Source organism: Penicillium cosmopolitanum (genome assembly GCF_028827165.1).
Source record: "Penicillium cosmopolitanum strain IBT 29677 chromosome Unknown utg000003l:1.0-3747932.0:1.0-3751027.0, whole genome shotgun sequence".
NCBI classification, from domain to species: domain Eukaryota; kingdom Fungi; phylum Ascomycota; class Eurotiomycetes; order Eurotiales; family Aspergillaceae; genus Penicillium; species Penicillium cosmopolitanum.
Genome location: NW_026622673.1, coordinates 2,865,709 through 2,886,000, shown reverse-complemented (window position 1 = coordinate 2,886,000; position 20,292 = coordinate 2,865,709). Strand labels below are relative to the sequence as shown.

At 49.8% G+C, this 20,292-nt stretch overlaps 9 protein-coding genes across 9 annotated transcripts; 4 read left to right on the top strand and 5 right to left on the bottom strand.

Moving 5' to 3' along the window:
* Nucleotides 1-421: 421 nt before the first annotated feature.
* On the top strand, nucleotides 422-3,248 carry N7509_001103 (putative mitochondrial carrier protein; the record flags this gene model as incomplete). Its single annotated transcript, XM_056625740.1, has 4 exons — nucleotides 422-548; nucleotides 659-998; nucleotides 1,087-1,793; nucleotides 2,755-3,248. The coding sequence occupies 4 exons, from the start codon at nucleotides 422-424 to the stop codon at nucleotides 3,246-3,248; spliced, it is 1,668 nt and encodes a 555-aa protein (XP_056494322.1).
* Nucleotides 3,249-4,019: 771 nt separating this feature from the next.
* N7509_001102 (putative MFS monosaccharide transporter) lies at nucleotides 4,020-5,405 on the top strand (the record flags this gene model as incomplete). Its single annotated transcript, XM_056625739.1, has 2 exons — nucleotides 4,020-4,899; nucleotides 4,978-5,405. 2 exons carry the CDS (start codon nucleotides 4,020-4,022, stop codon nucleotides 5,403-5,405), a joined length of 1,308 nt encoding a protein of 435 aa, XP_056494321.1.
* A 1,147-nt stretch (nucleotides 5,406-6,552) lies between these two features.
* N7509_001101 (D-3-phosphoglycerate dehydrogenase) lies at nucleotides 6,553-8,228 on the bottom strand (the record flags this gene model as incomplete). The annotated part of the gene is made up of 4 exons (XM_056625738.1): nucleotides 6,553-6,581; nucleotides 6,668-6,749; nucleotides 6,826-7,825; nucleotides 7,933-8,228. 4 exons carry the CDS (start codon nucleotides 8,226-8,228, stop codon nucleotides 6,553-6,555), a joined length of 1,407 nt encoding a protein of 468 aa, XP_056494320.1.
* A 694-nt stretch (nucleotides 8,229-8,922) lies between these two features.
* Nucleotides 8,923-10,623, bottom strand: N7509_001100 (serine--tRNA ligase SES1; the record flags this gene model as incomplete). Its single annotated transcript, XM_056625737.1, has 5 exons — nucleotides 8,923-9,556; nucleotides 9,615-10,036; nucleotides 10,122-10,283; nucleotides 10,355-10,425; nucleotides 10,491-10,623. The coding sequence occupies 5 exons, from the start codon at nucleotides 10,621-10,623 to the stop codon at nucleotides 8,923-8,925; spliced, it is 1,422 nt and encodes a 473-aa protein (XP_056494319.1).
* Nucleotides 10,624-11,286: 663 nt separating this feature from the next.
* rhbA (Rheb family small GTPase rhbA) lies at nucleotides 11,287-12,176 on the bottom strand (the record flags this gene model as incomplete). The annotated part of the gene is made up of 4 exons (XM_056625736.1): nucleotides 11,287-11,526; nucleotides 11,589-11,717; nucleotides 11,802-11,941; nucleotides 12,122-12,176. 4 exons carry the CDS (start codon nucleotides 12,174-12,176, stop codon nucleotides 11,287-11,289), a joined length of 564 nt encoding a protein of 187 aa, XP_056494318.1.
* Nucleotides 12,177-12,737: 561 nt separating this feature from the next.
* N7509_001098 (WAPL family protein) lies at nucleotides 12,738-15,364 on the bottom strand (the record flags this gene model as incomplete). Its single annotated transcript, XM_056625735.1, has 3 exons — nucleotides 12,738-13,013; nucleotides 13,069-13,254; nucleotides 13,301-15,364. 3 exons carry the CDS (start codon nucleotides 15,362-15,364, stop codon nucleotides 12,738-12,740), a joined length of 2,526 nt encoding a protein of 841 aa, XP_056494317.1.
* Nucleotides 15,365-15,950: 586 nt separating this feature from the next.
* Nucleotides 15,951-16,878, top strand: N7509_001097 (uracil phosphoribosyltransferase; the record flags this gene model as incomplete). Its single annotated transcript, XM_056625734.1, has 4 exons — nucleotides 15,951-16,105; nucleotides 16,174-16,532; nucleotides 16,595-16,766; nucleotides 16,827-16,878. The coding sequence occupies 4 exons, from the start codon at nucleotides 15,951-15,953 to the stop codon at nucleotides 16,876-16,878; spliced, it is 738 nt and encodes a 245-aa protein (XP_056494316.1).
* Nucleotides 16,879-17,274: 396 nt separating this feature from the next.
* N7509_001096 (transcription elongation factor 1 family protein) lies at nucleotides 17,275-17,811 on the bottom strand (the record flags this gene model as incomplete). Its single annotated transcript, XM_056625733.1, has 4 exons — nucleotides 17,275-17,435; nucleotides 17,504-17,642; nucleotides 17,708-17,749; nucleotides 17,809-17,811. 4 exons carry the CDS (start codon nucleotides 17,809-17,811, stop codon nucleotides 17,275-17,277), a joined length of 345 nt encoding a protein of 114 aa, XP_056494315.1.
* Nucleotides 17,812-18,471: 660 nt separating this feature from the next.
* On the top strand, nucleotides 18,472-19,586 carry rps1 (40S ribosomal protein eS1; the record flags this gene model as incomplete). Its single annotated transcript, XM_056625732.1, has 5 exons — nucleotides 18,472-18,485; nucleotides 18,586-18,670; nucleotides 18,736-18,761; nucleotides 18,864-19,365; nucleotides 19,443-19,586. The coding sequence occupies 5 exons, from the start codon at nucleotides 18,472-18,474 to the stop codon at nucleotides 19,584-19,586; spliced, it is 771 nt and encodes a 256-aa protein (XP_056494314.1).
* Between the last annotated feature and the right edge of the window lie 706 nt (nucleotides 19,587-20,292).

The window sequence follows — 20,292 nt, the reverse complement described above, 5'->3', positions numbered from 1 at the left end:
CGACTCTGGGGCGGATCGAACGCCCGATCTTCTGCTTGCCAATAATTTCCCAAGCAGGTAATTTCTTTTAGGAGGCAGACGCTTTACCCCTAAGCCACAGAGCCAATCAGAATCAAGATTAGACTATTCTAGAGCTCAGATTCAGGGTCTGAGTATATCCTAGAAGTGCTTATATAGCCTAAATTCCTAAGTACAATTATTGTACCTTAACTTACTTATCCTACATATAGCTCTTATTATATATCTAGGAATCAAAAGTACGTAACCTGATTCCTTTCATGTTATAGTATATCCCAAGCTAAATAGTTTCTATATAGCCTTGATGCATGTCAGGCTGTCCAGTCCACGTGACCGTATATAATCCCGATCGGGTCGGGACTTCGGCTTCGCTTTTCGAGTCCGTCTCTCGACGAGGAAGCAAATGGTCCTTCCGCACGGGCAGAACTCCCAAGTTGCGGACTCGCACAGCACGGGCTCATGGCAGGATACTAGTAAAGCTGTCGACTCTGATCCCAGCACTACCACCATCGACGGGAAACGCAGAGTAAGTTCCGCTCAGCTTGATCTCCGCCCTCCTCTCCGCTCCACGTCGGCACGGCTTTATATGCTCAAAAAACATAATATGGTCACTAATTCGATTTTATCTCTCTCTGTATAGGGCCAGCAGAACTATTCCCCATCCTCGGAGATGACTTGATCTCAATACCTCGCAAACAACCACGAAAACCGCGCAATGATGCCGCTACTGGTGCCTCCGCGGCTGGTGTTCGTGCCCTCAGCGCCCAGTTTGTCGCCTTTTACTTCCGAGCTCCGATTAAGGCTTTCTTTCGGGCGAGAGTGGATTATATGGCGCTTGCACGGGCTGTGAATCCGCGGGTTGCGGATGGTAAATGGTCGATTCATACGACGACACCTGGGTTGTTGATTCATGCGGTCAAAACGTATGGATGGCAGTTTATTCCCAATCAAGTTTTGCCTCCTTTGATGGCGAATGCAGGGTGAGTACAAAATCTTACAGCAGGAAATAGTAGTATTCCTTTTTGTTTCTTCCGGCAGCAAATTCTAACACTTTGCCCGAGTCAATAGTGTCGGTGCCGTCCTATACACATCCTATCTCCAAGTCCTAGGATCCCTTCACGAACCTGTCCGACAAGGCGCCAAACGCGTTTGGCCTCCAGCCCCTCCCTCCTCAACCTTCGCCGCCGGATTCACAGCCGGCACCATCCAATCGATCGTCGCCGCACCTCTAGACGCCCTCCAAGTCCGGATGCAAACCAGTGACCTCCTAGAAGGCCAATACCGAAGCATGTGGCACTACGGCCACCACAAGCTCAAGCAAATCGGACTCGGAGGAATATTCGCTGGATGGAGCCTCTCATTCTTACGAGACTCATTCGGTTACGCCGTGTTCTTTTCCACATTCGAATACGTCAAGTCACAATCCTACTACTCATTCGTAACATGGTACTACGGAGCCCTACACCCGGAACACATCGAAAGGATCCCCTTTTCCGATTCCGAATCCCGATCTGCCAGTGACCGGGGTGTCCCCGTGATCAAACCGCACTACGCACTGGAACCGGGATTCCTCTTACTAGCCGGCGTGACGGCGTCAGTCGCACAGCAGGTCATTCAGCACCCGCTCGGGGTAATTCAGGACCTGCATCTGGGCCGATTGGAGTATTTGGATCATCAGGCTAGTCTGGACCCGTCGAGGCGGCAGATGATGCGGCTCTATTACCACGCGTACCAGGAGACGTATAAACGGTGTGCGCGGAAGGCTGCACGTGCGGGTGGATGGCGGAGGTGGCTTTTCCGGGGGTTTTTTTCGACGGCGATTCGGCAGGTTCCTAGTACGAGTGCTGGGTTGATTATTTTTGAATTGGTTAGGAGGCGGTATGCGAGTTTGGATGATGCGGTGCATATTCGGAGTGATGGGTATGATATTCTCTTGAATTAGCGGGGGGGTGTTTGCTATGTATTGTTTGGATAGAGGATTTGTACAGTACTTTGGACCTGGTGGTTTGCATTGAAGATACCCTATAGATATTTGGAATGGATTAGTTGGTTATGTGGCAGAGTAGCAGATGGAGTAGTATAGTATTGCACCACCCGTTCTATGAAGTAAAGATAATATCGCCGGTTCAGAATACAGAATACATTCTCCAGTCTACTACTGTCCTACCACTACTGTTCTAGCTGTCAAGTGGATCTCCCCACAATTCCCCTTGTGGATCGCCGGATCTGACAGTGGGCAGTGGCTAACTGTGGCCCCCCCCCGTATTTCCCCCTGCGGCTGCCTCTTGAATTCAACCTCAACTTCTTTCCTCCTTCATCTTCTTCATCTCCTTCTTCTCCTCGTATATACCTGGACCTTGTTAAATACATCCTTTCTCTGTACATTACACACCCACCTCTCATCTTGGTCCTCCAACTCATCGCCCCCCTATTTGTCAACCTCAACCCCAACCTCCGCTCGTCCATGTCCACCTGACCACCATCCACTTTAGCCCTGTCATCACATCCAACCAGAACTCCACTCCGTCATACCACGTCGATCGTGCTGTGTGACTCTCTCTAGGGCCCCCTTTCCCTTGTGGTGACCCTGCCGCCTGCGTGGCGCTCCCTAGTTGGAACTTGAGCTTACCCCAGAGAGGGAGGTCGTGGCAAGGCAACCTTTTTGGGTTTCTGTCCCCTGCCTCGGTGAGATCGGCTTAGGAGGAACGGATCAGATTTGGATTCAGAGATTCTCAGGATCATCCGAGGGTTTAGCCCTGCAATACCGCCAACATTCCTTCTCCAATATCCCCGCCATTCCCCTCCGCTCTCTCCCCAATTCCCCCTCCATTACCGCCTTAGAAGAAACCGCCAGTGAAAAAGGCAGTCGTCGCTCATCATCCGATCTCTCCGTCTGGTCAGATACCGGCGATCTCGCCGAGCAACTGGCTCACGAGGATCCGCTAGATCCTCGCAAGTCCGTGGATCGTGAGCTTTTGGTTTGGGGTCATCGTGGTCGGAACCAACCGAAACGGGTCCACTTTCCCTCACATTCACAGCTTGACGACGATCAACAACATCCCCACTCAACCTCCGCCTCCCACTCCCACTTCAACCTTGAAAAGATCCCCATTCCGAATCCCCCACCCCGACGCATCTCCCGTATTGAACGGGTTCTCGCCGCCATCATGTCTCCCCGCAACGGGCGAGCTGCCTCAATCCATGGCCTGGTCGGGAAGCCGTTACTGTGAGTGTTCGACCTCGGTCTCGTCTCGGTCGCGGTGTTGGATAAACTGACCAGCTTGTAGCTACTTCACCAGTGTCTTCGTATCCCTTGGCGTCTTGTATGTACCACTGATCCGCATTCACCTGCTCTTGTGCTCACCAGTGCTGACTACCCCCGCAGTCTATTCGGCTATGATCAAGGTGTTATGAGTGGAATCATCACGTCCGTATTTTGTCCCCTCCCTACGCGCAAACCCCGGGCCTACCCTACTCCAACGCGACCCGACCCTTCCGTATATGTCGAATACTAACTGTAATGTAATGCAGAGGAAGCACTTCCGAGATTACTTCGATCAGCCCTCCCCAGCCACCATCGGAACCGCAGTCGCCATCCTCGAGATCGGAGCGTTTATATCTTCCCTGTTAGTGGGGCGCGTTGGGGATTTGATCGGCCGGAGGAGAACCATCTTGTACGGCTCGATGGTGTTCTTTGTCGGTGGTGCCATTCAAACTGCTGCGACGAGTATGGCTATGATGATGGTGGGGAGAATTATCGCTGGTTTGGGCGTTGGTGCCCTGTCGACTATCGTGCCGGTCTACCAGTCTGAGATTTCGGTATGGAGAGAATCCATTTCATTCTATCCCATCGTGGCGGTGCTTGTGCTTGTATACTGACTTCGTCGTGTTCGTTTAGCCCCCGCATAATCGTGGCCAATTGGCCTGCATTGAATTCACGGGAAACATTGCCGGATATGCGACTAGTGTTTGGGTGGACTACGGTTGTAGTTTTATCGAGAATGATTATTCCTGGCGTATCCCGCTTCTTGTTCAGTGCGTTATGGGCGCACTGCTTGGTTTTGGAAGCTTGGTTATTTGCGAATCCCCTCGGTATGTTGGAGTTATCGGAACTGCCCAACTCTCATCCAACCAACCGCGTTTCGTTTTCCTTGCTGATTCCCTCCAGATGGCTCTTAGATTTCGATCACGACGAGGAAGGCATGGTAGTAATTGCAAACCTATACGGCGAAGGAGACATCCACAACGACAAAGCACGCCAAGAATACCGAGAAATCAAAATGAACGTCCTAATCCAACGACAAGAAGGCGAGCGCTCCTACGCCGACATGTTCCGCCGCTACTGGAAACGAGTCTTAATCGCCATGTCCGCACAAGCAATGGCCCAATTGAACGGAATAAACGTGATATCCTACTACGCCCCGCTTGTCTTCGAGTCCGCTGGCTGGACTGGCCGTTCAGCAATCCTAATGACCGGCATCAACGGCATTACCTATCTCCTTTCCACAATCCCACCATGGTACCTAGTCGACAATTGGGGTCGCCGACCTATTCTACTCTGCGGCGCAGTGGCAATGGTCATCTCACTCTCCAGCATCTCATACTTCATCTTCCTCAATATTGACGCCACGCCTGTTCTGACTGTCATATTCGTCATGATCTACAATGCTGCCTTTGGCGCTTCATGGGGCCCAATTCCCTGGCTTTACCCTCCGGAGATTCTGCCCCTCAGCATTCGTGCTAAGGGAGCTAGTCTGAGTACGGCCAGTAATTGGGCTTTTAACTGGCTTGTTGGAGAAGTCACCCCCGTTCTTCAGGGCGCTATTAAATGGCGTCTCTATTTAGTTCATGCATTTTTCTGCGCTTGCAGTTTCGTTCTCGGTAGGAACCCCCTTCCCATAACCGCAAACCGGCTTTCGCTTTGCTTTTGCTTTTTCTGTTGCTAACTCTGACGAAAAGTGTACTTCTTATACCCCGAAACAAGCGGCGTCCGCCTAGAAGACATGGACGTCCTATTCGGCGACGCAACAACCGCAATGCCAACTCCCGCAACAGAAGGCGAGCGAGGCTCACTTCTAGGCGCAAGCGCCGGATCGCCCGTCCCATCTCTCGATATTCGAAGACCGTATGGCCAATTTGGCGCTGAGAGTGCGATTCCTGGTCTTGATATTGATCCTCCGTCATTTGATGGGCCTGGGTCTGGATCTGGGTCTGGGTCCGGGGCCGGGCTTAATAATAACAAGGCTGGTTCATCACCGGGCTTGGGTCGGGGGAAGGGTTTGGTGGTTGGATTTCGAAGATGGTTAAGAGGTCTAAGGGGTGGGAGTAGTGCTAGTCAGAGTCAGTATAGACAATTGGGGCAGGGGGAGGATGGGGATGATCGATGAACATGGACATGGACATGGACATGGACATTGACATTATTGTGAGCGTGGACCTGGACGAACCATTGAACGAACATTGCTGTTCTTTCTTTTCTTCTTTTACTTCCCGTCATATCTGATACCTAGGATCTTCCTGCTCATCTTGGATCCATACCCACACCATTCCTATCTACTCTGCTCTGCTTTCGGCTTCTCTTATTTTGCATTGGCTGCCCGTTCCGTTCCGTTTATTTCCTTTTTCCTCCTTGGAAGGAATGGAATAGAATGGAGTGGTGCATTCAACTTGAAGTTTTTGTTTGATTCTTCATCTGTATGATTTTTATCTTGCGAACGCTGTATATCCAATTGTTCAACTCTTCTTGGCATTGTACTTTATTTTATTCTATTTTATTCTATCCTATTTCTATTCTTCTTCTGTGGTTCTCTGTCTATCTACCTATCCATTCTCTCCTATCTGTCCTGAGATGCGGTGTTTTCTTTTCCCCTTCCTGTTTGTTTATACTGGTTTCTGTTGAGCTGTATACTTCAAGGTCATGGTTCCAGGTCGAAGTTGAATTTTCTATCTAGATATACAGTGTGGAAGGTTGGTTGGTTTATTTGTTATTTCAAATTATCTATGGATGCAGTGGGACTTAGATGTTCAAGTTTTTCAGATGAATAGGTTTGAGGGCTTCAAAGTGGAATATTTTGCATACTATGACTCGGACTTCTGGAATATATAAAGAACTTGATCCATTTTCAACAATCGTCACTGTAACCGGTATAGTAATGACTATATATACTATACTCGGGCATACACTGGCGTTTATTTCTCTTCTACTTCCACTTCCGCGAAAAATAGAATAATATAGAATGCACTTTACTTTACTTTACTTAAACCAATTCACATGACTCTTTTGGATCTTCACTTCCTTAACTTTTAGAATATATGCTTTTCATTTTTGATTTTGATTTTGATTTTGATTCCAGGACCTCGTTGAAAGTGATCCTATCCTATGCGGGACTTCGTGAAAATGGAAAAACCACCATTCAATATTTTCATATCAATGGGATTTGTTTCCAACGTTTGTAGTGTAGTTGATTACAGCAGAGCATGAACAAAGCATGAACAAAGAGAAAAGTTGAGCATTGCTGCTCGGACAAAAAATATCTAGTACAAGATGCGGGTTTGGATGCGGGCTGTTTGTGATGGTTAGTTTGTGTTTTTTGAGGCTCGAAAGAATAGAACAGAACGGAGGTGCCCCAGGCCAGGCTAGGCGACTTACAAGGAAGGCTCTCCAGGCTGGTGTATAGGTCCTTAATTTGGGTTGTGTTGACGTTGCTGATATCAGCCATCAGGTAGGCGACCTATGGTAGTTTATTTGCGTTAGAGAATTTCTTCGGGGAGGGAGATCGCTCGGTTCGGGGAAGTTTGTATACTCACATCACCTCTGCTATCAGTCATCTGCTTATCAACATTGTGATCGCCAATAATCTCATTGACCTTACGCAGCACACCAGGAATATTCTGATGAATATAGATAACACGCGCATGATCCGGCTCATCCATCGTCAAAGAACGAAGCGCAACCTCAGGCAAATTGACCGCACCAAGAGTCGTACCCTCATTAACATAACGAGTAAGAGCCTGCGCGACCTCAACGCCAATAGCACTCTGCGCCTCCTCAGTAGAACCGCCAATGTGGGGGGAAAGAATGAGATTCTTCAACGAGCGCAGATCAGCGCCCCAGCTGTTAAGCTCGCTGTTGAAGTAATCGCCATTTCCGGCGGGTTCGTTGGGGTAAACGTCGAGAGCGGCACCGGCGATTTTTCCACTGCGCATGGCGTCAATGAGAGCCGGGATATCGACGACGGTTCCACGGCTGGCGTTGATGAGATAAGAGCCCTTCTTCATTTGTTCGAATTGTTTGGCTCCAATCATGCCCTTTGTTTCGGGGAGTTCGGGGACATGGCAGGAGACGAAATCCGCTTCGGAAAGGAATGCTTCCATGCTATCGACTTGTCGGGCACTACCCAGCGCCATCAGGTTAACGACATCGTAGAAGATAACGGATAGACCCATTGACTCTGCCAGAACGGAAAGTTGGGCGCCAATGTGTCCGTATCCGATAATTCCGAGCGTCTTGCCGCGAATCTCCCAGCAGCCGTTGCTGACTTTGTTCCAGGTTCCTGCGTGCATTTCGTTGGAGCGGTCACCGAGTTGGCGGGCTAGGACGATGATCTCGGCAATGACTAGTTCGGCGACACTGCGGGAGTTGCTGAAGGGGGAGTTGAAGACTGCGATGCCGTGGTCGGCGGCGTATTGGAGGTCGACTTGGTTGGTGCCGATGCAGAAGCAGCCGATTACGATGAGGTTTTTGGCTTCTTTGAGGACGCGGGCGGAGAGCTTGGTTTTGGAGCGGATGCCGATGACGTGGACGTCGCTGGAGTTGGATTAGTATGTGTATTTGGATTGCATTGGGGAGGTCTCTCTGTCTCAATCTCTCCCTTCCAGCATGCGCTGGAAGCATTGCATGAGTATGGGACATACCGGATCTTCTCAATCAGCTGATCCTCAGGCAGCGAAGACTTGAGGAATTCAACCTGGTATCCCTGTTGTGACAGGATGTCACGGCCAGTCTGGTTGACATTCTCCAGAAGGAGGACCTTGATATCCTCAGTGGCGAATGGCTTCAGGTGCTTCGCATTGGGCAGGGGAATTGTCCGGGTGAGTGCTGAGCCGTGGCTGGAGGGGGAGTGGAAGGAAGCATTGGGGGAGGTCGAGAAGTACTGAGCCTGAGCGGCCAGTTCGTCCTGGCGAGGACGAATGTCTTGAGCGGAGGTCATTGTGTGTGTGTGTAAACCTTGAGGGTGAATTGGGGGAGGAGAGAGGAGGGGAGAGAATGATGTGATGTTCTTCTCTTCCAAAGTGCTTGTATGAATCACAGTTGAATTAGATAAGCCCAAACTGTCAGATCTCCGGAATCGGCGAGAGAAAATATTAGAGAAAAAAAAAGCACGCAAGCGGGCTTTGAGTCAATTGACTTTTGGTTTAATTTAATTAACGAGTATTTGTTACTTTTTATTCCCTTTCCACACTATTTATCCTTTTGCTTACCCTTCCACTGAGTCACTTCTATAACTACCAGTGTGACTCACGAGTACCTTTGGGTAAAATAGAGAGGGGCATCGCGGGGCACTTCTTTTTTTTTCGGCTTTTGCTTTTTTGCTTTTTTTCTGCCAAAAGTTCCGTCGGAATTTGCACGCCAATGCTTCACCGCCAAAACTCGGCAAGCCGGAGTGGGGCGAGATCGGCGGAGAGCATTGCTATACTTATAGTATAGTATAGTATAGTTATGGTTATGATTATAGTTATAGCTATAGCTATAGTTATAGTTATGGAATAGTAGATATCTAGGACTGTCGCAGAAATTCACTGTTTTACGGCTGCCTAGCTCCGCATTATATGGTATTTAACAGTTCGCTCGTTTTGATTGTATGGTTTAAACTTAAGAAGCAAAGCAATCCTCTCCTCCCCTCTCTAAACCTGAAGATCCTTCATCTTCTTAGCCGCCTCATCAGCAGCCCCAGCCTTCGCTTGCTGCTTAGCCTTAACACGCGCAGAGGTAGTATCCTTAGGCAACTCCTTAGTGTAAGGCAAGAACTCCGGCTGTCCGGGAATATACTTGCGCAGAACCTCAGGAACCTCAATACCATCTTCCCTCTGGTAGTTCTCCAGAACACAGCAAAGAGTACGCTCAGTGGCGCACAGGGTAGCGTTCAGCGCGTGCACGTAGGTCTTCTTCAGATCCGTAGCCTTCTTCTGTCCGAATCGGATCTCCAGGGCTCGGGACTGGTAGTCAAGGCAGTTGGAGCAGGAGACGAGCTCCTTGTATTCCTTTTGGAAGGGGAACCACGCTTCCAGATCGTACTTCTTGGACGCGGCGTTGTTCAGGGCGCCGGAGACGATTGAGACAACTTGGTATGGGAGACCTAGGGTCTTGTAGAATTCCTCGGAGGTGTTCATCATGTCGTCGAAGGCCTTCCATGAGTCTTCCGGCTTGGTCAGGACGAATTGTTCGATCTTCTCGAACTGGTGGACGCGGAAGATACCCCATGCGTCCTTGCCGTGGGCACCGGCTTCCTTGCGGTAGCATGTGCTGTAACCAGCGTACCTGAAGGGAGGAACTGTTAGTATCATTCACTCATTCGAGCTGGAATGGAGAAACCTACTTGATAGGCAGATCCTTCTCCTGCAACCACTCGCCGTCGTGCAGAGCAGAAAGCGGTTGCTCGGAGGTAGCAATGAGATACTTATCCGTAGAGCTATCCTCACCCTCGGTGACCTTGTACAATTCCTCATCGAACTGCTCCAGCTGGGCAGTCTTGGCCATGAGATCCTTGAGCATGAACTGCGGGGGTTGGTTGGGCGTGTAGCCCTTGTTGAACAGGAACTCCAGTCCATAGTTGACCAGGGCCAGGTTCAGGAAGAGTCCGTAGCCGGTCAGACAGTATCCACGGTGTCCGACGATCTTCACGCCGCGCTCGGGGTCGTAGCCGTCCAGACGGGTTAGGACTTCGTGGTGGGAGAGGCAGTCGGGTCGGTCCATGGCTGCGTCTTCGGGCTTCCAGGTCTTGACGATTGGGTTGTCGTCCTAGAGTGTGCCGGCGGTTAGGTTAGCCGTGGCCGTTCTCAATGTTTTTACAATCTGCAAATCTGCAAGGGTAAGAATTTCTTACCTCAGTCTGGCTAACGGGAACGGAATCGTGGACGTAGTTTCCGATAGTGCGGATCTTGCGGTCGCGCTCGTTCTCAACGGCGATAGCCTTGTCCTCAGCCTCCTTCTTACTCTTATCCAGAGTGGTCTTCTCGGCAATCAATTCGCTGGCATCCTCCTTGTTCTATTCGGGCGATATGGGTGAGTATGCTGCAGATGTGGCACGAGAGGTATATACAGGTTGGGCGGGTCTACCTTCTTCTTCATGCCAATCTGCTTAAGAAGGGCGTTCATTTGGGATCCGATTTGGGTGACTCCATAGCGAACTGTCTGATGTTAGACTTGACCCTCGTTATAGGTGTCAATGAAGTGTGCATGGGTTATGGCATACCCTTGCGAGCCTCCTCGTACAGCGCAATGACTTCGTCAACTACCTCCTCAGGCGCACCACGTCGGCGCTGGCTCTCCTTGATCTTCTTAGGATCGCCACCGCGCTCGGTAATGAAATCGTTAAGGTCGAGCATGGCGAATACCAAATTTCTCGTGTGCAAAAACTGATCTGGTGAGTCAAGGCCGGAGACGTCCAGTTGTGGAGGGGTAAAATGGAAAAGTGCGCGGCGGGGCATTACTTAAGCCGCCGGGGAAGTAAAGCAATACAACCAGTACTAGTACTAACAGAACTCGTACTAGCGACGTGGTTTCACATTTGAAACAAAGATAGGTTCGTCTAAAAAGGAAAAGGGGTTGGTGACCATTGAAGGGGCCATTTGGCCTATTTCATTATTCTATGCACGCTGCGGTACCAAATACAGAATCCCTAGCCAGACAAAAACAACCTCATGATTCATGCAACCGATCCCAATGTTCCATCAAGCCAAGAAAAAAGAAGAGAAGAAGGAGAAGAAGAAGAGTAGAAGAAGCGAATAAAAGAGAGCAATAAGTAGAAAAGTGCGAGCGATGCTACCCGACTCGATCTCGGGAGTTCAGTGGAGTGGAGCGGAGCGGAGCGGAGCATTCGATACATTCACCGACACAGTTCCTAGATGCCAGAGGTATATTAGTACGGAATATTCTCACTGACAAAACTGTGATTATCTGGGACAGGATCGAATCCAATCTCCCCTGAATTAGCAAATGCAACGTACCGGAAAAAAAGTAATAATGTCAAGCGATTGCGGCAGCACCTCTCACATCACAGCACACTTGTTGTTACCGGCCGGCTGCCCAGGATTCTGAGACTTCTCAATCTCCCCAATCATCAGCTCAAAGGCCTTGGAAACATTGAAATCAAGGAAAGCACTGGCTTCAGTGAAAGCACAGTTAACCTCCTCTGCTAATTGGCGACCCTCTTCGAGAGAAACTTGTCGTAGCTCTGTCTTCAGATCACTCTTGTTACCAACGACCACTAGGGGTACTTCGTCCGCTCCCTGGAAATCGTCATCGTCAGCGACATTCATTGGCTGTCTGGAGCATCCCACTGGTAACTCACCAAATGATTCAAAATCTTATCCCGAATAGTCTTCACCATCTCAAATGACTGCCGCGAAGTAACAGAGTACACAATAATATACCCATGAATACCAATGAAATGCTTCGAGTTCAGGATGCTATACTCATCCTGCACGTAACGATAATCATAATGGGTCAGCGACGAGACCGACGCAGGGGCCCCACGGGAGGGGAAGTAAGGGTAAGGACATACCTGTCCAGCGGTATCGACGATCTCAGTCGCATAATCCTGCCCATTGTATTTGATGATTCGGCTGAATGTGTTCTCAATTGTGGGGTAGTAGCTTTCGACGAAGTGGTGCTCCACGAAACGGACTGTGAGGGAGGATTTGCCTACACCGAGCCGAATAATGTCAGTATGTCAGATCAGGCAATACAACATAACACAACACAACACAACACTCCAAGCCACAACACCACACCTCACCTCACCGCACCACGCCAATGGGGGTAGAGCAAAGCAAAGCAGAGTAAAATAAAGGGTTGGTAACTCTGGACGAAGGGAGTTCATACCGACGGAACGACTGCCGACAATTGCGATCTTCCTCTGTTTCGGCGCAGCTGGCATCTTGACGGTTGGTTTTGCGGGTGCGGGAACAAAGGGGCGATGATATGGGCGGGGATAATACGAGGCAAAGAAGTCGATGAATTGAAGACTGGAAGAACAAGTCGCTGGAGGAGGTGGAAACAGCGTTGCTCACGGGTGGCAAAGTTCCAAATGATTGGGAAAGCATGAGCTTGGATGGGGTGCAAACGCTGCAAACAGTTTCGATCGATCGATCGGGTCCAGCCCTGGTTACGAGCACTGTATGTAGAGTAGAGTACAGATGTACATTCCAAGTATCGGAGATGTACTCCTTATACTAGGGGGTATCTTAGGGTAACTTAGGCTTTACTGGTAAATTCAAATATCATTCTTCCGTAATTGAACATAGGTATGCATCACAAAGGGTATCAATCATTGGAAATTCAAAAAGAAAACAAAAAAAAAAGATCCTGCCCCAACGCCATCCCCATCCGCCTCCGCAAAATCCGGGGGTCCCACTACCATAATACCAAAACCAAAACCACCAAAACACAAAAATGTACAAAGTTACATCCGGGGTACCATGCAACATCGCATGCATGATTACCCCTCAATAAACTGTATTTGGCCAACAAGGTCTTGGAGCCGCCCGAGGAATCCACCTGTCTCGTTGCCGTTCTGCATGGGGTGCAGCTCCTGCTCGATCTTTTGGTGATACTGCATGAACTCGTCCACCGTCGACATCACCACTGAAAGATCCTTGGGTTGTAAGATTTCTTTGACTTGAAGCCGCACTCCACGATCTAAACAGAGAGAGAGAAGGAGAACGGCAAGGTAACCCACTGCTACATTATGGTGGACTTCTGGAACGGAATCGGCCTGGAATTTGGTTAGATAGGGTTCTCCGGGTCAGAAAGAGAGGGAGTCCACATACCTGTGCAGTTGATTCCACATGTTCTAGAAACAGGTGGACGAGTTGATCGAGAATTGATTCAGATTCAGCTGCAGATTCTCGAGACGTATTGAGGAACATAGCGCGAGACTTTTCACTCTGTTCGGTCAAATTGATGAGAGCGCCCAGCGTCAAAATCACCGTGTCCAGGGAACTGATTCCCTCTGACTGGGAAAGAGTGTCCGCATCTAGGGTCATTAAATTTGGACATCACGATTTCAGCCAGCGCTTCGATCATAGGCGATGTTGCATAGTGATCGCACAGATCCGCGCTGCTATTCGTCACATTCAAAATCACCCGGATGTAGAGGTTCTGAAGCTCCTGGCCGACCTCATCCGAGTCACCTGGCACCTGTAGCAGGCTGTGAAGCGCGGGAAGTGACTTCAAGGCATCGCAGTACTCGTCCTGGAGAAGACTGCTCGAAGTCGTATGTGTTTCTAGGAGAACTAGCCCCAAAACAAGTACCTGCGATCTTCCTTTTCCTATAGGTTGTTTGCTCCCATGAGAGCATTCAGACAACAAAATATCAACCAATTGTCTCAATAGGCCTGTAGAAAGACCTGATGGGCTTTCGCCCTTCTCTTGAAATGCGGAAATGGTCACTCTGAGGCAGAAGAGGGCCAAAAGACGAGGTGAAAATTCGGAGTCGTCGACATCAGCAAACAATTTCGACTGAATTTTCGGTGCAATGTCTTGTACAATCCCTTGAGTCACTTTGGACAAATTATTCTCTCGGGCGCATGCCACGACGGAAACATCCTTCTGCACGGAAAGGAGAATGGGCGCTGTTTCCAACAATTTTGGCCACGCAGCGGTTGCAATGATATATGGCAGAGATCGACCAGCGGAACTCAGACCAAATGCAGAGAATGCAAGTGTAGCAGAGACCAAATCCAAATCTCTGGACAAACAATCCACAATTCTCTTGTCAAATCCACACTCGGCAAATTGCCGTGCCTGTTTGGGGTCTAGCAATTTGCCGCATATCTGAGCCAACGCACCGCATCGGCCTGATACGGAGATCTGCGCATCTTCAATGTCTTCAAAAATCGACTCGATGGCACTCCGGTAGCGAGCATTTCCTCCGGCTTGCCTGAGCTCATGAATGCTTCGAACAGCCCCGTCATCATTCGTGGCATCCTCTATTTCGTATAGACGAGCACGGGGAAGAGCCTCGGTCAACCCTTTGGGGCTGAACAGATCGTCTCCTTCTATGCCAGCGGAGATATCGCCGGATAAATTGAGGTCGTCCAGGAAAGAACGCTGTCGAGCATACGTAACTTTCCCACCTAGGAAATGCGGGGACGGTGCGGTGGTGGGCTCTGGTGCAAGAAGCTCACGTTGACTATTGCTGAGTGATTCAGCGCCAGTGTCCCTGGGTCTAATTGGGCTTTGGGAGGCCACGGGGGAAGATAGTTGGCTGTCGGTAAACCCATTCGATGATGTCCGGTCGATTGATCTTTCTCTTGTTCCCAATGCATCGACTAACCTCCTCCTTCCCGGTGTTGTGTTTCCAATCGTCGTATGTGTGTATTTTTGTGGTCGCGAAGATATGGGCGAAGATATAGGCGAGAGCGACTTGGCACTGGGTTCAAGTTCGGGCTCCTTTTTTTGTGGACTGTCCTTGGCTGGCACCGGTTGTGGCACCGGTTGCTGTAACTCGTCTTCTGATGATGAGACATATTTCTGAGGTCTTGAGCTTCTGCCAAACGTCGAGCGAGTCGGAGTCTTGGGCTTTTTAGGACTCGGTTGCTGGGTTTCAATGTCCCGCTTCTGTCCCTGGACCCTTTTTCGATCTTGCAGGGTTACCCTCGCCCGGGCTGGAGTAGTTTGAGTATGATTCTGCATTATTTTTGAACCCAGCATGCTGTCCCCATTTTGCTTATCGTCTTCGCTGGCTATTAAATCCGAGATTTGGAGTGTGCTGATGCTGCCTTTCGGACCACCCCGTCGTCGCTTCCGCTGTAGGATTAGATTGACATTTTCGTCGTCAGAAGATGGAATATCGTAAACATGATCATCCGTAGCCTTTTGCGATCCTGCGGCTGCGACTGCTTTGGTCTTCCCAGGGGTTCTTGGTCGTTTGTCGGCATTCGCATTCGCATTCGCATCCTCATTGCCGGATATCCCGGTCTTAGAAGAACGAGAGGCTAGAGTTCTCCTTGTGGGAGCTGGACTCGGGGCTGATTCATGCCCAGATATATTCTTCGATATCGACCGTCTCGACGAAGAGCCGTAGGTTACCTGCTTGCGGTTTCGGGGACGCGACGGATCCATTGTCGCGTTTCAAGAATAAACCTCTAAACACGGCGCATTTCATGCGCCCCAAAGGGAGGCGCGAGAAAACAATTGGGGTTTTGAAAGGATTCGCAGATTCACAGATCGGAAAGATCGATCAGAGGAGCTTGAAGAGCTATCGTGTGCGCCACAGACATGCCGATTTCGTTTCAAGCGTAGATGGAGATGGGGAGGGGGGAGTGTCGAGGGACCGTGCGGGATTTATTGTGCAATTCGGACTCGAGAGATCCCGTCGCGGAAGACTCAATTGTCTGGTGAAGAGGATTCGATGGGAGATCCGAGTTCAAAGAGAGAAAGAGCAAGCATCAAAGTTGTCTGGTAGTGCAGCCCCCGTGGATGCGGGTGTTGGAGAAGAGTCGAATGCGAATGCGACGGCAGGCGCAGGCGCAGGAGCAGAAGCATTGGGCAAGTGCGGAGTCCGACGGGAAGGTCACTCGGTCCACGAGATACGCGATAAGAGAAAAAACCCTCCCCGCTTTCAGCTACCTTAGGGTCTTCTTCTATTTCACCTGGCGGGGTGATAGCTCTTTGACTTCTTTTCACAGACCTCAACTCACTCAACATCATGGCTAGCAAAGCACAGGTCCCTTCTCCTGCCCAGGGTGTTGGTCCCGTCTATCGTCCTGATGGCGAGAAGCCCACCGCAACCGTCTCTAAAGAGGTTTCCTACGATAATGTCCACGTGCTCCCGCAAACACCTCAGTTGATTGCTCTTTTGACGTGAGAATACCTTTCTAAAAAGACAAAAATATCTCCTTGGAATGCTCTATCTCTAACAAAATCAATAGTATGATCCGAGATGGGCGTACCGCCCGTGCGGACTTCATCTTCTACTCCAACCGCATTATTCGCCTCTTGGTGGAAGAAGGCTTGAACCACCTGCCCGTAGTCGAGCAATCGATCCAAACTCCAGTTGGACGGGACTACCTCGGTGTCAAGTTCGAAGGAAAGATTTGCGGAGTGTCCATCATGAGAGCTGGAGAAGCCATGGAACAAGGACTGAGGGACTGCTGCCGGTCAGTTCGGATCGGCAAGATCTTGATCCAAAGAGATGAGGAGACATGCATGCCCAAGCTTTTCTATGACAAGCTTCCTGAAGATATTGCTGACCGATGGGTTCTTCTCCTTGACCCTATGTTTGCCACTGGTAGGTTCAATTTGAATGGTCTCTCTCTTTCCTTCTGACCGCCCTACTGACACTATACAAAGGTGGATCCGCGACCTTGGCGGTGGAAGTGCTGAAGGAGAGGGGAGTTCCTGAGCATCGCATTCTGTTCTTGAATTTGATTGCTAGCCCCTCTGGCGTTGCTGAATTTGCGGAACGATTTCCTAAGCTGAGGGTCGTCACCGCGTTCATTGACCAAGGGCTGGATGAGAAGAAGTATACACGCCGCCATACCCAATTATTTTATAGATCTAACGATACTAACGAAACTCACAGATACATCGTCCCTGGACTTGGCGATTTCGGTGACCGTTATTACACGCTGTAGAGCCAAACTTCTCATCCAGAAATGACATTGTAAGTTGAGGCTTGACGCATACGCTGCCCGGCTCTTCAGGCCTAAATATAGTATATATGGGTACCACAAGCATATAGCTTGGAACATCGTTGACGATGTTCACCTTCACTTCAATTCCAACTACTTCCAAGAAATTACTTAATTGCCGATGTCCAAATCCAAACGTAAATCCGTACAATATATTGTTGATAAAAAAAGAAAATGTTGATTGCGTTTCAGTTTCGAAAGCAGAGCGCGTCCGTGGACAAAAGTGATTGAGATCGAAACGAATTGATGGATGCGCCGGAAATAACATTCCTCGAATCGGTACCAGAACCATGCGCCATTCGCCCCCTCCCTCCCTTTTTAAATGATATCTCGATATGATCAGTATTCGTCTTCGTCGGCCTCCGCTAGTGCCGGCGCACCCTGTTTGCTGCTTGCCAGCTGCGAGCTCGTAGCGCCATCGTATTGGTTGGCGCTTTCCTTGGCCACGGCATCGCACGCGTCGACCCAGTCGGAATAAACGTCGACTCCGGCGGATAGATCTAGCAGATTGTGAGTCAATGCGCATAGTCGCTGGGGAATTCCCTTCCAATTTCCAATTTCCACCTACAGTTGATGCCGGTCTGGAACTTCTGCCCGCAAACTTTGCAGGATAGATCGCCAAGACCCAGCTTCTTATCTAGCTTGACAACGACCGAGTTTTCATGGTTGCAGAAGAGACAAGCGAATGTGGTGGCAAGAGGTTCCCGCTGGTCTCTGTTAGCTGGGATGGATGGGGAAAGTGGAACGGATACGGGTAGAGGTTGTGTCGCACCTTTCGCGGCCCTTGGGGTTTACTGGACGACTTGCGCTTTCCCTGTAGGAGAGATAGTTAGGATGAGCTGCGTAGAATGGACTCGGCGACATGCGACATACCATGCTCTAGGATGACAAAGTGAGTGTTTGCGATGGAGAGTTGGGAGTTGTGAGGGGTTGGCGCCGCCGGTGCGGAGTACGAGATATCGGAGATCCATTCTTCCGCGCCGTCCCCGTTGTCCAGCCAAGACTCAGACTCAGGCACTAAGGTGGCCAGGAGGATCCAAAAGTCGTAAGTACTCGTACTTGTGGCAATGGAATTGGAATTTTATGATTGAGAAGTATATACTTGTACAGAATAAATCAGTCAATCACCAATTTATTTAAATAGTATTGTAATTTTCAACTGAAGATATAGGATGGTTACCATATAGATAAGTTCATTTACATATAGAAACTCCCTCTGCTTGCTAAAAGACACCACCGCACTCCAAAAATAAAACCCAGCACCTTCAGGCAAAGCAAAATTGACGGTGATATCAGTGATACTCCAGTCGCCCATAAAATAACCCACTCTGATTGGTTCTCCTCCCGAACGGTAAATTTGCGAGTGTGTGTCACGTGCCGCTGACCTCAGCAGTAGGGCCTCGCTTAGCGAGTTTTCTGTGGGTTGGAAATTGGAAACCCTCCCTAGCCGTGCAGCGTGAATCTCGAAACCTTTGAGCGCCGTGGAGCGATACCTTTGTCTGTCTTTCAACTAACACACAGATAGACCGATTCGCAATGGCTGTTGGAAAGTACGTCGCCCACCTCTTTCGATCCCCCCTGCTGGCCCTATCCTCGTCTTCACGTCTTCGTCGCCATCTCGAATTGATCGACTAACCCACTGGTCTTTAGGAACAAGCGCCTTAGCAAGGGTAAGAAGGGTATCAAGAAGCGCACTGTCGACCCCTTCACCCGCAAGGACGAGTACTCCGTCAAGGTGAGTTCCCTGCATTTCTCAATCGCTTGCGAATCGAATTTGGAAATGCTAACAATTTCACCCAGGCCCCCTCCACCTTCCAGACCCGCGAGTAGGACACCCCTCCCTATTTTTTTTCTTCTCCCTGGACTATCGATGACTATCGAACAATCGATCCGTTACAACGAACAACAGATGCTAACGAAAACCAAAGTGTCGGCAAGACCCTTGTCAACCGCACCAGCGGTCTGAAGAACGCCAACGACTCCCTCAAGGGCCGTATCTTCGAGGTCTCCCTCGCCGACCTGCAGAACGATGAGGACCACTCCTTCCGCAAGGTCAAGCTCCGCGTCGACGAGATCCAGGGCAAGAACTGCCTGACCAACTTCCACGGTCTGGACTTCACCACCGACAAGCTGCGCTCCCTCGTCCGCAAGTGGCAGTCTCTCATCGAGGCCAACGTCACCGTGAAGACCACTGACGACTACCTCATCCGTCTGTTCGCCATTGCCTTCACCAAGCGTCGCCCCAACCAGATTAAGAAGACCACCTACGCTCGCTCTTCTCAAATCCGGGCCATCCGCAAGAAGATGACCGAGATCATCCAGCGCGAGGCCACCAGCTGCACCCTGTCCCAGCTCACCCACAAGCTCATCCCCGAGGTTATTGGCCGTGAGATCGAGAAGTCCACCCAGGGCATCTACCCCCTGCAGAATGTATGTTCTATCTCTGGTGGAAGTTTTGTTTTTTCAGTCCCGTTCAGCCGACTAATTTTTCTGTTTCTTTCTTTCAGGTCCACATTCGCAAGGTTAAGCTGCTCAAGCAGCCCAAGTTCGACCTGGGCGCCCTCCTGTCCCTCCACGGCGAGTCGGCCACTGATGACAAGGGCCAGAAGGTCGAGCGGGAGTTCAAGGAGACTGTTCTGGAGACCGTTTAAATGGCGAGACACAATTGGGGTGGTGTTTCTTTACGTGATGTCAGTTAGGTCAATCATGGCATTTATTGTCTTCTCAGGATACTAGGAAAACAAAAAAGTTCACGACATGTATGGCACATTTTACATCAGGCTGGAACTGGGGTAGTTTACCTGGTTCTCTAGGCGGGATCAACGTCATAAGATAAATCTGCACTGCCATCGTAGTCTCGCTCATGTGGTCAGTCTCGGTAGTGTAGCCAGCAATGGCTTGGAACCATCCATATTTTTGTAATTCGAACGACAATCCACATAGTACCATCCGTCCACTCTGCTATCTACAAAGTGAATTACATATGTCTGCCCAGGTACATGATTGTAAACCACATGGCTTAGCATAGCTAGTACATATGGTGCGCCCTGATATATGTGTGTGCTCTTCCTGCTCTTCCTGGACTAGGGCAACACCAAAGTACCTTCAACACTGGCGATCTTATATATCAGGTGCAAAGGATAGTTGATGTTTCGTTCTCAAAAATAAAAAATAAAAAATAAAAACAATTTCATCACTCAGCCTCAAGTACATACACACAGTGTACCTACGTCAGTGTCGAGCACAGCGTGCGAACCAGAGAGCTGCGCTAGTCCCAAAGAGGCAAAACTGAGCACGGGGGGCTGCTGGGTCCAACTCCGCCAAAAACGCGCTTTTCGCGTTCCTCAGGCTAAATCC